Source organism: Myotis brandtii, unplaced genomic scaffold, assembly GCF_000412655.1.
Source record: "Myotis brandtii unplaced genomic scaffold, ASM41265v1 scaffold929, whole genome shotgun sequence".
Classification (NCBI taxonomy): domain Eukaryota; kingdom Metazoa; phylum Chordata; class Mammalia; order Chiroptera; family Vespertilionidae; genus Myotis; species Myotis brandtii.
Genome location: NW_005371832.1, coordinates 718,522 through 735,685, shown reverse-complemented (window position 1 = coordinate 735,685; position 17,164 = coordinate 718,522). Strand labels below are relative to the sequence as shown.

The 17,164-nt window shown below is 54.3% G+C and overlaps 1 protein-coding gene across 1 annotated transcript in view; it reads right to left on the bottom strand.

Moving 5' to 3' along the window:
• Positions 1-17,164, bottom strand: part of LOC102264122 (chromosome unknown open reading frame, human C6orf132) — a gene marked incomplete at its 5' end in the record, with an annotated part of 35,666 nt that overhangs the window by 15,422 nt on the left and 3,080 nt on the right. The window contains 3 exons of the mRNA XM_014532965.1: positions 3-107; positions 2,267-2,342; positions 15,434-15,540. Of these exons, the coding sequence (XP_014388451.1) occupies positions 3-107; positions 2,267-2,342; positions 15,434-15,540 (288 nt within the window). The remainder of the gene's footprint in view (positions 1-2; positions 108-2,266; positions 2,343-15,433; positions 15,541-17,164) is intronic.

Here is a 17,164-nt window from a genome sequence, read left to right as displayed (position 1 = left end):
GCCGGGGGGAGGGGGCGGGATGAGTGGGTCCTGGCCATAGTGCCCAGGCCTGAGGTCGCCCACAGAGCTGTACAGTCGGAGGCTGCCATTGGCTAGTGGGCTGGTACCTGGGAGGAGGGAGAGACAAAGATGAGGAGGCGTGAGGCCGACCAGCTCTGGCCACCTCTGTGTGCCCAGGGCACAGGGGTGGGCAACCTAGGTAGTAACTGGCCGGGGTCATGCCTTTCCTCTTGAGCACCAAGTGAGGGAGCAGCAATGTCTCCAGTCTCCCGAGCTGTCCTGGGAGTGACCTTGTCCTCTGGAGGGAAGGACGCCTGCGGTCCCTGGCCTCTAGAGACTGTACTGCATATTCTCCGTTTGCTCTGGAGAGTCATATTGCGCCTTCCCTGCCCTGCTCACACTCTGGTATCTCACCCCTTTACTGAACTCTCTTCAGTTACCCACTCTCAGGGCACCATCTATTTCTTACAAAACCAGAAGACCAGGGTTCAGATCCCAGTCCTACCACTTACCAGATGTGTGACCTTGGACACACTAATTAACCTTGCCGAGCCTCAGTTTTAGCCTCTCTAAAATGGGCATAATATCAGTGCTCACCACAGCGGTTGTGAGGATTCAATAAGGTAATTCATGTAAATCCATATAAAGGGCCTATCACGGTGCTAGGCCCATCGTAGGCACTTACGAATGAATAGTAACCGCTTTGATTACTACCTCCCATGCTCAACGGTTCAGACTGTGCCAGACAGACAGGGAAAGTAAGAGTGAGGAAGTCATGGGTCAAGGGCAGGGCCTGGAGACCCTCTCAGTGAGGAAGTTTAGGTGAAAGTTTAGGAGGGATCAATTTATATGAGCAACTCCTCTTTCTAAAGACCCTGAATCTGCCCAGAGCTCAGCTGTCCACCTCACAGAGAACTTCTAGAACACGCTCTGGCCTGTGGGATGGAATGGAGGCATGTAGAAAGAAGGTGACCAGGACAATCTGGCACCAGAGAGATGCTGAGTGCCCCTGGGCCAGCAGCTCACACCCTGCCCTTCTTAAAGCCCCTCCCAGCTTCTTAAAGTCTGCACAGCCAGGAGACCCAGGTTGCTCCTCTCTTAGGGGCACCCCTTTCCCACCCCACCCCCTCTTTGCTTCTAGCACAGAGCATAACAAACCTGGGGAATGTGCAGCTCTGAAGGGCTCCTCCAGCTATCTGACTTCATAACAAAGAACAGAGAACAGCCCAGCCAGTGTGGCTCAGTGGTTGAGCATTGGCCTATGAACCAGGAGCTCAGAGTTCGATTCCTATCAGGGCACGTGCCCAGTTTATGGGCTCGATCCCCAGTAGCGGGTGTGCAGGAGGCAGCTAATCAATGATTCTCATCATTGATGTTTCTATCTCTCTCCCCCTCTCCCTTCCTCTCTGAAATCAATAAAAATATACTTAAAACAAACAAACAAAGCAACTTAGTCAAAATCCTAGCCCTCCTGGACCTTGTGTTTAAATGGGACAATGAGACAGACCAGCAGTACATTATTACCACATTCGGAGGGGTACCATGAGGGGGAAACCCAGGAGGGGAGCTGGAGTGCGGTGTGAATAGGGTGATCAGAGAAGGCCTCCCTGAGAAGATGACATTCGAGCACAGAGGGCAGGCCTGGGGAGAGAGCTGCCCGGAGGTCCAGGAGGGGAGCAGTCTAGGCAGAGGAAGTGCAGTGTAAAGACTCTGGGGCGGAGACGTGCCTGGGCATTGCAGGAGCGGCAAGGAGAGCGGCTGGCTGGAGGAGGGTGAGCCAGGAGCGGAAGCAGGCCGTGAGGCCTGGCGAGGCCAGATTCTGCCAGTCCTGGCAAGAACCTTCCCTCTGAGTGGCATGGAAAGTCGCTGGAGGTTTTGAGCAAGAGGTATGACAACAAGTGACTTACATCCCACCCAGGACTTCCTACTCCACCGGCACTGGGACTGTCCTTCCCAGCGCGCATGCGATGGACAGGTGTCAGGGGTTAAGTGATTTGCCCAAGGGAGCAAAGCGAATGTGCAGGGTCCTGGGACTCAGAGCCAGGTCTGTCTGACTCCATGGTTCTTTCTCCCACTTGGTGCTATTCTGGCCATCCTCCCCCTGTGGGCCTCACCCACCCCTGGCCTCCTCAACCCCCACCCTCTGCAGCCAGTAGCCAAGAGGCCTGGGGACTCCGGTTTTATCGCCAGCTGGGGAGGTGGGCCAGGTACCTGGGCCTGAAGAGGAAAGAAAGATGGACAAGCCCCAAGCCCAGGGTTCTCTTACCTGTCACTTCCTTGTCTGCAAAGTCTTCTGGGACAGAGGGGGTGGGCACAGCCAGGCCATGGTTCTCCTGGGCATTCTGAAAGAGAGCGGGGAGGTCAGGAACGGGGAGAAACGGAGGGGCCATTCTTACCGCGCTGCTGGGTGAGGGCACGCACATACCGCTGTGAGGGTGACGGGGGCACAGCCTCCGAGTATACTAACATATGAAAGGGCTCATTTCAAAAGGTGAATGTTATGATGCAGTCGAGATTTGTTATTCACACCAACTATGGTCTGTAAAGTCGCCTCAAGGAAAATGCAAGGTTAGGTTCCTGCAAACCTTGGATACAGAGTTTTCATCAATGGATCAATACATAACCTCGCCCTGGCTGGTTTGGCTCAGTGGATAGAGCTTGGGCCTGAGGATTGAAGGGTCCTGGGTTCGATTTCGATCAAGGGCACATGCCCAGGTTGCTGGCTCGATCCCCAGTAGGGGGCGTACAGGAGGCAGCGGATCAATGATTCTCTCTCATCATTGATGTTTCTAACTCTCCCTCTCCCTTCCTTATGTATTTTAAATACATAACTTTGTTGTATGCGTGTTTCTGTTTAAAGACACCTTGTTTAATGTACATTGTTGATTCATTAACATTGACCTCATGGCCGATACTATAACTCACTATTGAACGAAGCTGATCTCACACACGTATTTTCTCTCCCGGGTACATCACGGCCTCCCTGCTCTAAGGGGCCTTAGCATTTCAGCACTACACTCGGGGGCCATGGGAAACAGTGAGATCACCCACAAAAAGCACAGAAATACAAAAAGCAGGGCACTAAACAGAAAAGGACCCTTGTTAACCACACGAGGCCTAACAAGAAGCAAAGTGTCCCCTTATTGCACCTCGGCTGGGACTGTGTGCATCAGGTGACTGACAGTTTTACTCTTCTCTCTCTACACGTGACCGAAGCATCTCAAGTATTGACTGGGGTAGCAGGTACATTTTAGTGGGTAGGTGAGTTTCCAAATATAAAGTCCACAAATGACGAGAATCAGCTGTGTATGGATTATATCCATTAAAACGAAACAAAACAGAACATCCGGGGGATGTCCGATAGTTCAAAGCCGAGCCCCAAGGCCCGGCCTGCTGCTCGCTCTCAGTTTTCATCAGGGAGCCACAGAAAAACAAAGGAGCGGAAAGAGGCGCGCGGGCGCTCTGACACCCTGCGACGCCCTTCTCATCCCTCGGCTTCGCAGGCGATGTGTTTGCACAGCTGTCAGGTTTGTACACACTATTTTGCATTCCATTTTTTTCTCCAAACACACATTTCCATAGGTCAACAAAGGCCTCACACCTGTCCCTTGAAGAGCAGAGAGCATTTTATGGCGGCTTCGTGGGTCCTCAACAACCTGGCCTTGCACTTCCCGGCCAACTTTTATTTCCCACTCACCTGGACACCCACCCGACCGACTCCCTCCCAGCCATCCTTCCAGCCCAGGCATGCAGCTCCCGCCCTCCCCTGACGCTGGCGTTGGTCAGGCTGTGACCCTCTTCTCCTCCATGTCTAACAACAATACCCCAGTCACATCAGGCTACTCCCTCATGGGCTGATGGCGCTAACCCTCTGGGCATAATAAACAAGAAGGGCGTTTCAGAAACATCTACAGGGTCCCGGGTTACCAAGGTTCATCCCAAAATCACTCTCTGGTCTTTTGGGGGCAACAAAAACCTTTTTTTTAAAAAAAAAACTTTATTGATTTCAGAGATAGAAACATCAATGATGAGAATCATTGATTGGCTGCCGCCTGCATGCCCCCTAGTGGGGATCAAGCCCGCAACTCAGGCATGTGCCCTTGACCAGAATCGAACCTGGGACCCTTCAGTCCACAGGCTGATGCTCTATCCACTGAGCCAAACCAGGTAGGGTAAACACCTTCTTATTCTTAACAAATTCTGCAACTGGAATGGCCTGAAGTCATCATCTCTTTCTGCCTCCACTTGATGCCCACGGCCACCACACACCTGCTCTCAACATCTCTCAACCCCGGTGATTCTTGATAGGGGCAGGTGTAGGGACAGCCAGTCTGTGCAAGTGTACGTGCGCACGCACGCACACACACACCCACACACACACACACACACACACACACGCACACACACACACCACTGATGTCTAATCGTATCCTCAAACATGCACACTCCCATTTTGATGAGATGGAGACCAGGCCTTCAAAGGCCAGGCTGTGATCTCTGATTGCTCTTTTGAACATAACTGGAAAGTAGAAAGACTTGGGGACTTAGCACCAAAATGCATACTTTGGCCCTAAACAGTTTGGTTCAGTGGCTAGAGCGTCGGCCTGTGGACTGGAGGGTCCTGGGTTCGATTTCGGTCAAGGGCACGTACCGAGGTTGCAGGCTCGATCCCTGGCGCAAGTAAGGACACATGCGGGAGGCAACCAATTGATGTGTCTCTCTCACGTCGCTGTTTCTTTCTCTCGGTCTCTCCCCCTCCCTTCCACTCTCTTTGAAAAATCAGTGGAAAAATATCCTCGCATGAGGATTAACAACAATAAAGAAAACTCATGCTTTGAATTTTGCCCGCAGTGTGATGTCTGATGAGCAGTGGTGAGGAGGGGTGGAGGTGGTGATGCTAAACTCTCACTTCTGCACCTACTGTGTGCCAGCACTATCCTGAGTGCTTCTCCTATGTTACCTCAAATCCCTTAACAGTGCCAGGGTGCAAACCTAGGCCTCCCAACGTACCTTCTCTACAAATCACCGAGAGCCATTCTCCTCGCTCATCAAATTCTCAGGGTCACTCTAAGAACCAAATGAGATAATATCCCGAAGCCAGGAGATCAGTGCTGGGTGAAGGGTTATGTCATTGACCCCTTCCCCACACGGTGAAAACACTGAACAAGCGAACCGCCTGCAGCCCTGGAGGCACCTGGGGCACCTGAGTGCTTACGTATAGTTACGTCTGGAGGAGGAGGACTGGCGGCTTTATGGGCCGGAGGTAACACTGCTCACCCAGCTTTGATCCTAATGACTCTGGAAGCACATAGACTCCCAGCAGCACCAGATGGGAGCCTCTCCCACGTGGCCTGGGAGCAGCAGCCCAGGCAGAGCCCAGGCTTGCCAGGTGCCCGCACACAGGGGGTCCCAGGACGTATCCACCACCCACCGCCGTGCTCTGGGTGCGGGCACTCCACTGCGCACCACCCTTGGGGCAGGTCCCGAAGTCCAGCCGCCTCCTTCCAGGAGCCCCAGGACTGAACTGAACACCACCCCGCCTCTCCAAGTCCCCGCTGGCCCTGCCCGGTCACACTCGCGCCCCACGGGCTCTGGTGGCTCATTTTGCTGTTCCTACGTCCACTCTGTGTATTCAGAGAAGGCAAACACAAACTCATTTTAAAATCAGTCCTGGGGCCCTAACCGGTTTGGCTCAGTGGATAGAGCGTCGGCCTGCGGACTGAGGGGTCCCAGGTTCGATTCCAGTCAGGGGCATGTACCTTGGTTGCGGGCACATCCCCAGTGGGAGGTGTGCAGGAGGCAGCTGATCGATGTTTCTCTCTCATCGATGTTTCTAGCTCTCTATCCCTCTCCCTTCCTCTCTGTAAAAAATCAGTAAAATATATTTTTAAAAAATAAATAAACTCAGTCCTAGGAAACAGACCCAGAGGTGACCTCCCTCAGCTCGCCACAGGTCGCGGGCAGCTGGCATGGAGCGTGCTGCCCGATGGCGACCTGTTTCAGCAGGCAGAGCCCTCGGTGCTGGGTCCCCTGATCTGCCTCCTAGCCCCAGAGAACAGAGGAAAGAAGAGGCTTGGAGGCGACACCCAGATGCAATGCATGAAGGACAGCAATGGGACGATGGGCAGTAATTAATGTAAATGAAGGTGGGTGAGATGACAGCGTCACATCATCATTAAACTCCTGGATTGGAGCGTGTGCAGAGAAGTCTCTGTTCTTCGGTAGCGCACACTGAAGTATTTAAGAGGAAAGGGGTGTGAGGTCTCAGCTTACGCTGCAAGGGTTCAATGGAAGAAACAGTGTGTACCTGTCAGTGAGGGAGGGAGCGAATGGAGCCAACATGGCAAAACGTGGTGAGTCTGAGTGAAGGCTCTAGGGCAGTGATGGCGAACCTATGACACGTGTGTCAGAGGTGACACGCGAACTCATTTTTTTGGTTGATTTTCTTTGTTAAGTGGCATTTAAATATATAAAATAAATATCAAAAATATAAGTTTTTGTTTCACAATGGTTGCAAATATCAAAAAATTTCTGCCGAAACCGGTTTGGCTCAGTGGATAGAGCATCGGCCTGTGGACTGAAGGGTCCCAGGTTCGATTCCGGTCAAGGGCATGTACCTGGGTTGCGGGCACATCCCCAGTGGGGGGTGTGCAGGAGGCAGCTGATCGATGTTTCTCTCTCATCGATGTTTCTAACTCTCTATCTCTCTCCCTTCCTCTCTGTAAAAAATCAATAAAATATATATTAAAAAAAAATTTCTATATGTGACACGGCACCAGAGTTAAGTTAGGGTTTTTCAAAATGCTGACACGCCGAGCTCAAAAGGTTCACCATCACTGCTAGGGAGTTCATTGAGCTATTCCTGCAACTCATCTCACCTTAGGATTGGTCAGAGAGAAAAAGTTACTGAATGCCACCGAATCATACATTTAAAAGTGATTAAAACGGTATTACGCTATGTGTATCTTACAATTTTAAAGATTTTTTTTATTGCTTTTTAGAAAGAAGGGAGAAGGAGAAACATCGATGTGAGAGTGAAACATCCATCAGCTGCCTCCTGCACGCTACCTACTGGGGATCGAGCCTGAAACCCAGGCATGTGCCCCGACCAGGAACTGAACTGGCAACCTTTTGGTGCACGGGACGACGCCCAACCAACTGAACAACACCGGCCGAGGCTGTATCTTACAATTTTAAAAAGTTAAACAAAACAATGACAAGAATATCGAAAGAGAAAGTGTTGGGCGAGACTTAGAGCTTATCCACCCACTGTCATCAGCACCTCCCACCCTCTGATGCTCCCAGTCTTAACAGTAACGACAGCTGTTGCTTTTCTAACATGCACGGTACCAGGTGCTCATTCTGCATTTCCCATTTCTTAACTCGTTTACTTTTCACAACGACCCCATGGAGGTGGTACTGTTATTTCCACCTCCACTTTACACATGAGGAAACTGATGCACAGAGAGGGTAAGTGACTTGCCCAAGGACCCAGAGCCAGTTGTATATCACTGTCTTCCCAGGCGCCTGGTCATCACTCGCCCACCCAGCTGGGCTGGGCAGCCTGACTTCATTTCTCTTCCCTGTGTGGTCCTCACCTGTGTGCATTATTATTATTATAACTGACATTAGATGCCTATATGTGCTGGGCACCTTTCTGAGTACTTCACCTGTAGGCACACAGTTATTCTTCACAGTAACCCTAAGAGTCAGGCTATGGTTTTTATTTTTTAGATGAAGAAAGAGGCACAGAGAGGCCAAGTACACTGCCCAAGGTCGCACAGCTAGGAAGTGGCAGGGCCAATATTGGAACCTCAGAGTTTGCCCTCGTTGCCACTACAGCACTGGCCCCACACTCTTCCTCCAGGAAAAATCGAGCTTATGGCAGACGACTGTAGCCTTTGCCGCCCCAGCCCAGCCCACCTGTGGGTGACGGTCGATTCTTTGTACATGCCTGGCACAGACTGGCAGTTCAACAAATGTTTGTTGAGTGAATAACTTCCCAGATGAGTGGATGGATGATGGAAAGAACACAGGACCGAGAGCAGACAACCTGTGTTCTAGTGCCAGGCTGCCCGCCCCCCATATTAACTCAGAGCGAAGTCACTTCCCCCCAGGCCGCCTGGCCTCTGCTGTAAATAGGACCGAAGGATCCCTTCAGCCCCCCTGCTCTGTGAGCCTAGCCCAGTGATGGCGAACCTATGACACGCGTGTCAGAGGTGACACGCGAACTCATTTTTTGGGTTGATTTTTCTTTGTTAAATGGCATTTAAATATATAAAATAAATATCAAAAATATAAGTCTTTGTTTTACTATGGTTGCAAAGATCAAAAAATTTCTTTATGTGACACGGCACCAGAGTTAAGTTAGGGTTTTTCAAAAGGCTGACACGCCGAGCTCAAAAGGTTCGCCATCACTGGCCTAGCCCATAGGTGTCCTGTCTGTGACTCAGCTCACCTAGGCCGCGTGGGCGGTGGCCTGGACGTGGGGCCACCCCTGGAGGACAGGGTGTTGGGACAGGATCTGCCATTGTCTCCGGATAGTTATCTGCCTCCAGAGAGGGAAAGGGGCAGGTGGGGAAAAGGTCAGGGATGGCTGGGAGGAGGAGCTCCTGAAGCCACAGGGTGAGGCCAAGCGGGCAGGGCTGGGCCTGAGGTCACTGCTGGCTTCAGACCCAGGACTCCCCCTGCTGCACTGCAGTCAGTCGGCGAGCTGGCTGTGCCCCACCCTGGGCGCGCCCACCCTGGGCAATTGATAGGGGTAGGCCTGCCCCTGCACACACTCAGGGGAGAGGGGAGTGTGACCTTTCATCAAGAGAGAGGTGCACCACCTGTGGGCAGGAAACACCTGAGAACATGCAAATGAACATCTGAATGCCTCTGTGGGGCCGGCCCCTCCTCGGGCCAGTGGGCAGCGGGCCATGGCCACGCCACTCCCTGCCCCGGCAGGCCTTGCTCAATGCAGGGGCAGAGTCCAGCCCCGGCCCTGCCGGGTGGGGCACTCACACGAAACTGGGCCTCAGCCCTTCCTCGTGCCTACACCTGACAACGCCCAGAAGCTAAGGTCCTGGGCCACCTCACTCACCTCTCAGAGGGACACAGCCAGCTCCCAGCACAGTCAAGCAGCCCTTTCAAAGCCACCAAGCCGAGTCTTTTGAAAGTTACCCAGCAACGGCTGGTAGGGGGACGCTGGGGACAAGGGTACCATTCCAAGAATATTTACATTTATTTTCTTCTTAATGCTTATCTCTATTTCTAGGTTCTTAACAATGAACTTCTGTTTCCATCGTAATTTAAAAAACAAACAAAACACCAATACAATAGTAATAAAAAAAAATTCTTGTGATCAAATGGAAAGAACACAAACTTTGGAGTCAGGCAGGCCAGACTGGCGATCTTAACTCATTGTCCCAAAGCAATTGTAGGCAGCATCTGACTCGCAGTCAGTGATCAATAAGTGTGCCCCTCGCTCACCTTCTGGGGCTCAGTGTTTTCATCTGTAAAATGGGGACAATCCCATCTTCCTCGTATGTGTCACACACCTGAAGATGCTGGGGAGCTAGCGCTCAAGAAAGGCCATCTCCCCTGGGCTCGCCTCCCCCGGGTCCTAACAAGGCTCAGTGGGAGTCCTTGCTCCGGGCACAGCCCGGGGAGTGTTTGTCCGGTGGATTTGAAGAGATGGGCGCTTCCAGGGTCAGGGTCAGGAATCCCCTACTGCCCTTCTGACTACAAACGTCTCAGAGCTGACGAGAAGGAGGAAGGACAGGAAGGAGGAAGGAGGAAGACACTCTTCGATGCTGAGGTTGGTCTCCCCCTTAAGGTTTAGGGCAGCGGTTCTCAACCTCTGGGTCTCGACCCCTTTGGGGGTCGAACGACCCTTTCACAGGGGTCGCCTAAGACCATCCTGCATATCAGATATTTACATTACGATTCATAACAGTAGCAACATTATAGTTATGAAATAGCAACGAAAATAATTTTATGGTTGGGTCACAACATGAGGAACTGTATTTAAAGGGCCAGAAGGTTGAGAACCACTGGTTTAGAGGGTCAGAGCCACTGCTAACCCCCTGCTGACGGTCCAGCCCTTGGCCTCCTGGGACACATCCTCATGCCTGGAACACATCCTCATGCCTGGGATTCCTCAACCGCCAGCCAAACCCCGAGGTGGGTCACCAGGGCTGGGCTAATGGGCAATACCTCGGCCACAGGCCAGCTCTGAGTTAGCCACACATCGCGGAACGCAAGCCTCCTCACCAGGTTCCTCGCCAGCTCGGCGGGGGCACCTCAGGGTGGGGTGCGGAGCTGCAGGGGGTGAGGGAGACGACCCTGAGCCAGCGTCAGAGCCGGGCAAGGCTGGGGGCACCGCTGTAGGCTGGAGGAGCAGGGGAGGGGACCTCACAGTGCGGGCAGGGGGGAGGGGAGGGGTCTGTGCTCCCCATGGAGCAGCCAGTGAACATTCTATAAAAGAGCCAACTGCTTCCCTGGCCCAGCCGCACCCTCTGCCATAGCTCATCCCCCTCCTGGGGCCAGAGAAGAGTCCCAAACACCAGACCGCCCCTCTGGACCTGCCTGCCACCCAGACCTGCTCTTATATGCAGGCTAGCAGGCCCTGCCCTGGACTGTGTGCTACAGGAGGCCCAGCTCTGGTTCCTAAGGTCAAGGGGTCCACGGGGCAGGGGGACTTGCCCTCGAACCTACATCACCCTCTTCTTGACCCTGTCAGGCACCAAGGGCCCCGAATTCCTTGCCCAGATGGTCCTGAGCCCACTTGAGCTTCTTCCCCGGCCAGTCCCCCGAGGCCGCCCGGGCCCAGGGGTGGCAGGGGTGGCAGGGTGGCTGGGGTGGTGAGGATGAGGGTGTGCATGGAGCTTGGGAGTTCAGGCGGAGGCCCTCTCTGCCAGGGCAGGAGCGAGGTGGGGAGGGGAGGGGTGGGCTGCAGGGGGTGGGCGCTCGGTCTGTACTCTGCCTGCAGGTCTCTGACAGGAACACACGGAGCTCATGTTCATGAACACGTTCGTGACGTGTTCCCCCCATTGACACACAGAGCTCCCTCACCCACAGCCCTTCCAACCAACGCCAGCCACATAAATCTGCCAAAAGCCAATCCGGCTGGCACGGAGCCTCTCTGAGCTTCCGGGCGGGGGTCCAGGGCAGGTGGGGGCCTGCCCCGAGCCCAGCCTGACACCTCCCCGGGCACCGCCGGGCCTGCCTGACTCAGAGGGTGGGGTGACCCAGGGAGCTCTCACTGCCCGGGGCACCCGGGGACCTGTCTGGCCAGTTTCCCCGTTCTTGCCACATTGGCATTTAATTTTTAATTCCTCACATTATCACCCTGGGATGGTTTCATTTAGACCAGGGTGGGGAAGAGGGAACCCCAACCCTCCCACGACCAGCTGTCCTAGCGACTCGGCTCTGAACGCTGTGGACAGGCTCTGGCTTGAGCCCTGGGCCCGGCTTCCCCTGGAGGTGAAGCAAGTGGGGAGAAAGGATCCCTCCCACTGCGCCCAGGCCCAGGTGGTGTGGGCAGGACTGGACGGGAGGAGCCCCGGTTCGGGTCCCATCGCCGCCTCACTGAGCTGTGCGGTGGGCAGGCCCCGTCCCTCGGGGGCCCCAGTTTTCTCACCCAGATGAGCACTGAGGGCCCCCCAGGTCTGAAGCTTGGCAAGAGTGACCCAGCTCCTCAGAGCCCTCTGAGCAGGAAGCGGGGTGGCCTTCCCCCTCCGGAGGTGGAAGCAGGGCTGTGGGAGCGGTCCCTGTGTTGTGGGGCCGCTTTGGTGTGGGGGCCTCCGGAGAGCTGACCACACTGGGAGAGTTACGTTAACACAGTCGCAGCAGCGGGGACCCTCCCGTGGGTGAGGAGCAGGGACTGGTGTCAGTTACCTGAGAATCAATCAGGTCCTTTTCATAACAGGCCTATGGCTGCCAGGCACCTGAGGAGGTATTTCCTAGTCCTCTGATCGCCCACCTCCAACAGAGGGAGGAAGCTCCCGGGAGGGCAGAGCCCCTGCTGTTGTCCTTGCCCCCCATCCTGCCCTCTCCCCACCCCCACCCCCACCCCCACACCGTCCCTGTGCAGGCTCGTGCGGGACACGGACAGTGAGGGTGCCTTTGGAAGACAAGACGACCCAGGTCCAGGCAGAGCAGGAAGAGCAGGGGCCCTGCGGGCTGTGCCTGGCTTCTCGGGCGGCTGCCTCCCTGGGTGGGGAGGGAGGACACGGAGGGGAGAGGCCCAGCTGGTTAGGACAGTGCCACTCCCCACCCAGCCGGACTCGGAGGGGCTAGGAGTGTGTGTGTGGACCACACCCACAGGAGCTCTGTCTTCTTGCCTCTCCTCATGCTCCAGCCTCCTGCCCCAGCTGGAAGACAGCAAGGGCCTGGCCCAGGGCCCAAGGGAGAGGAGCCAGTTTCCCCTCAACCCAGGAACCGGTGATGAAAGATTCTGGGGCTGCTGTGTATCTTGTTACCTAAGTCAGAGCACAGAGATGGCCCCGGGATATGGGTCATCAGGCCAAGGGTTCCTAACGTAAAGGTGCCCCAGAGGAGGGCTTCTGGGGGCCCGAGAGCCCTCTGCACAAGCAACGTCGCACGGATGTGGCCCAGAGCCTCGTCCTGCTCTCAAAGGGGCCCGCGTCCCCACAGAGGCAAGAGAGCTGGGTGCCCAGCAGGCCCGGCCGCTGGCAGGAGAGAGAGGCAGGCAGGAGGTGCAGGTGGCTCTGCAGGCTGGTGCTGGGAGTGACGATCAGAGCTTCTGGCTAGTGGGTGGAGGGAGAGTAAAATGGCTTGAATAGAACTTAGACCCTGGAGCCTGGCTGCAGGGGTTCAAATCCCAGCTCTGCCACTTGGGAGCTGTGTGACCTTAAACAAGTGACTGTCACATTCTGTACTTCACTTTCCCCTCTGTGAATGGGGATTAATGACAGCACTTTCCTGATAGGGTGGCTGTCGACCGACACACCCCTGGAACATCGCCCGCCACTCTACCTGCCTTTCCCGGTGCAGCGGGCACCCAGTGGCTCCAGAGGCCAGGGGCGAACCTCCTTTTTGGGGTCCAGTTCCTGCCTCTGTAAAATGAGGCCAGTGTGGACCTCACGAGCCCCTTTGAGCTGGCAGTTTTCCATGCATTCATTCCCTGGCGCTCCCCTGTGAGGGGGTGTGAGTGCGCTGGGCTGGCCCTGGGACTAGCTCTGGGGCTTGCCTGGAAGGGCCGCTCCCCGAAAGCAGCCTCAGGTCGCCAGGCCTGACCAGCCGGCCAAGCCCCCTCCAGTGGCCGCCTGACCGGGGTCTGCCAGGCCTCTGAGTCAGGCCCTGGTTGGCCCAAACCAGATCTAACCAGAGTGTCCAAACCAGAACTGAGAGCAGAAAGGCTGGGACTTGCCCTGGTCACCAAAGGGACCCAAAGTGGGTGGGTGGGGCATTCAGGGTGCCAACCAGTCAGAATAAGCTCAGCATTAACCCGTTCGTGGTTGACTCAGATCTGGTGGAGAAACCAGGACAGCACGAGTCATTCAAGGGGGAACAGCCATTTACTTCAACATTTTACAACCAGACGAGGTACGGGTGTGTCAGCCATGGGCCCACACGTCTGTGATCGGAGGATGTGTGCTGGGGGTGTGTGAGGGGAGAGAATCTAATTACCTCCAGCAATAGAAAAATTGTTTAGTCTGTGTTTATGGATGCAATGACCCCGGTAACAGGTTTATGCATCCCTGGAAACAAAGGTAGGGCGGACTCATTTGCTTTACACCTTTTTGTTGTTCTTTCTGTGTTTGTCTATAATGTCTGTGAATTGTTTTATAAACAGAAAATAAATTATTTAAAGTTGTATGTCCAGAGGTCTGTGTGCTCAGCCCTCCACAGAGAGGCCTTGGGGATACAGCAAGGAGAACGTAAGGCTCGGTCTACTCCTTCTAGAATCTCGGGGTCTGGTTGGTGAGGTGGGATACACCAGGAAAAAAAATTGGTGGTGGAGAAAGGTGGTTGTGCCAGGCCGTGCTGGGCAGAACCTGCCGGTGCCCAGGACCAAGGTGTGGGGTGCCCTGAGAACTCAGACCAGAATTTGGTGCCTCATCAGTCCAGGTGGTACAAATCCTCATGGAGCTCAGAAACAGTACTGTCCCAACCAGGACCCACCTGACAGACAGGAGTGAACCTAGATCGATGGGGCTCACTGTTGAGGCTCTAGACCCTGGCTGTCCAACAGGAGCCACTGGCCACATGTGCTGCGGAGCCCCTGCAATGTCGCTGTTGGAAGTGGGGTGTGAGCTCTAAGTGCAGTACATCAGGTTTTTTGTTGTTGTTGTTAATCCTCACCCAAGGATATTTTTCCATTGATTTTTAGAGAGAGTGGGAAGGGAAAGGGAGAGACAGAGAGAAACATTGGTGTGAAAGAGACACATCAATTGGTTGCCTCCTGCATGCACCCCAACCAGGACTGGGGAACCTGCAACTAAGGTATGTGCCGTTGACCGGAATCAAACCCGGGATCCTTTAGTCCGTGGGCCCATGCTCTATCCACTGAGCCAAACCGGCTAGTGCAAGATTTTAAAGACTTAGTGTGAAACAAGAATGTAAAACTTCTCATTGGTATTTTTCACATTGACTAAATGTTGAAATGAATACATTGGGTTAAGTAAAATATGTTATGAAAATTAATTTTACCTATTTCTTGTAAGGTAGCTACTAGAAAATTTAAAATTACATATGAGGCTTACATGATATTTCTACAGGACAGCGCTAGTCTAGGCTGTCCCAGAAAACCCAGAAACTCTCATCACAGTAAACAGAACCAGTCACAGAGCAGTCTTCCTTGTCAAAGAACAAGAGTCCATCACAGGCTCCAGAAGGGAGTTGGGATTGTTTTGTGTGTTTTTTTGTAGTTTCAGATCTATAAGCAAATGCCCTTCTGCCAAGGGTCGCTGCTCTTTGTCCTTCGAGACAGCTCAGGTGTCACCTCTTCCAGGAAGCCCTCCTTGACCACTCCTATTACTGGATCAACTGCCCATGTTCTAATAGTCTGTTTATTCACTCGTGACCTGCCTTGAGAGCTGAAATGTTGGCTCAGTCACCTCCACATCCCAGCACCTAATGCAGGGTCTGGCACGGAGCAGACAGCCACCAGTGACTATGAAATATGAATCCTGCTTAGCTGGAGGTACCCACCACTGCATTGCTTTTGCACACAAGTTCCCCTTAACCTCTCTCTGGGTTTCAAATGGAGGGGCTAACACCCCTAATCCCAGCCTTTCTGCCATGAGTCTCAGCCATGTCTCCTCCCAGAAGCCACCCTGGGTTGGCATCAGGAAGAAAGGGAATGGACAGAGGGTGAGGCTGATGTCCGCTAGCCCAGGGCAGGTGGGGCTCCCTCCTCTATGGCCGCCGAGGTGGCCCGTCCAGAGAAGACCCTCACACCCCAGAGCAGAACGGTACTCACCAGCGGAAGGAAGGTCAGCAGGGGCCGAACTCTGGGCCGAGCTTTCAGCGTGGCTGTTCCCGACTCGCTCTCCGTGTCAAACCGACTGTCTCCATAATAGATCCCATCTAGAGGAGACAGGGGAGGGGAGACCGTGAGCTGGAGATCAAAGGCACGTTGGCCACTGAGGTTCATCTGCCCAGTGGTGGGCCCGTTGGCTCAGCTCCCACAGACGTGGTGTGTGCTCCTGGGGCAGGATTGGGGGGACTTCCGGGACCGGTTTCTTGGGGTCTTCTGCAGCCTTCCTGGGACGCGCAGCTCCCAGCAGCCATCTTTCTCCTGATCCAGCCCCTACGGGTCTTAGACTGTCACTCTCACAGCTGACTCTCCTCTGGGGCCCCGGGAGCTTGGCTTATCTCGGAGGGAGGGAGGAAAACAAGCTGCCTCTCTCTCAAGTGTTTGCCTTTCTAATCTGGAACAAGCAGAGTAGATGAGGACACCTGCTGGCCCCGGTCACCCGGCACCCACCTTCCGGGCTCCTCCAATCCCCAAGCCACCAACGGTTGTGTGCGTGGCCGTGTTTGAGGTGCCCTTGAGGGCAGAGCAGAAGGAGCAGGACAGCAGGGTCCACGTGACCCCAGACACATCCCAGCTCTGCCACTGACTGGCTGGCTGTGTCCCTTAACCTTGCCTCCGTTTTCCCATGTGCACAATGGGAGTGATGATAGTGCCAACCTCATAGGACTGCTGTGAGGAGTGAGTGTGGCCAGCACATAGTAAGTGCTCAACAAGCGTGGTCTGTTTCCCTGCAGGCAGATGACAGGAAGGCTTCTGCTTCCTCCAGCAACAGCCTGTGCTCCAAGCGGTTTCTACCGTCGTGGGGAGGGTGTGAGGAGCCACCACACCTCCTCAACCAATCTCCACACATCGCTAGGAATCTCACATCCCCTCTCAGGCTCACGCTGTCACCTCCTAGAGGCAGGGAGCACTGTGGCCTCCGACTGTGTCACTCACAAGCAAGGAGGGCTTACCTACACTTCACAGGCCTCGAGTGAGGGAGTTCCTCTTTCTCTATAGCCAGAGGGGAAAGAGAAGAAAGGTCAAAATCCCAATTGATCGGAATTCTACTAACGGGAGCATTTAAGGAATGATGATTACATTTCCCTCTGCATGCGACTTTAGAAAAGCAGTGCAAGAAAGCCAAATAATTTATTCAAAAGAGACTGGGCTTGTCAGAGAGGCCCTGGGATCAGAATATATTCATCCCCAACTCCAAGGCGTACAGCTATGGCCCTCTATGTGACCATCCGGGCTTCGAATGTGACATTGACTCCTGGGAGCACCCCAGGGAAGGGTGCAGAGGCCTCTGTCTGCTGCCTTACCAGGCAGAGAGTCAGCGGGACCTTTAAGACTCCCCATCTCTCAAAAGGGCCAAAAAGCCGGTTTTCCGTGCACTCCACAGTCCCAGGGTGCTCAGTTCCCTGCCTGCTGCGTGCACTCCCAAAGTCAGGATTCCCCAGTCCTGGCTGCTGGGCTCCAACCTGAGGCTGGAGACCAAGAGCAGGGGGCGGGGCAAAGGGGTGGGGAAGCCAGGGGAGAAAGCAGAACCAACAAAAGTAGAGATAACTGCAGGCACCCAGCAGCTACTCTTCAAGCCCCCAGGATTCTCTCTGGCTCCGAAGAGTCTGAGTGTTGGCGCCAGGACCTCCTGGGACATTCTCTAGATAGCGTTGCGTGTGTGTGTGTGTGTGG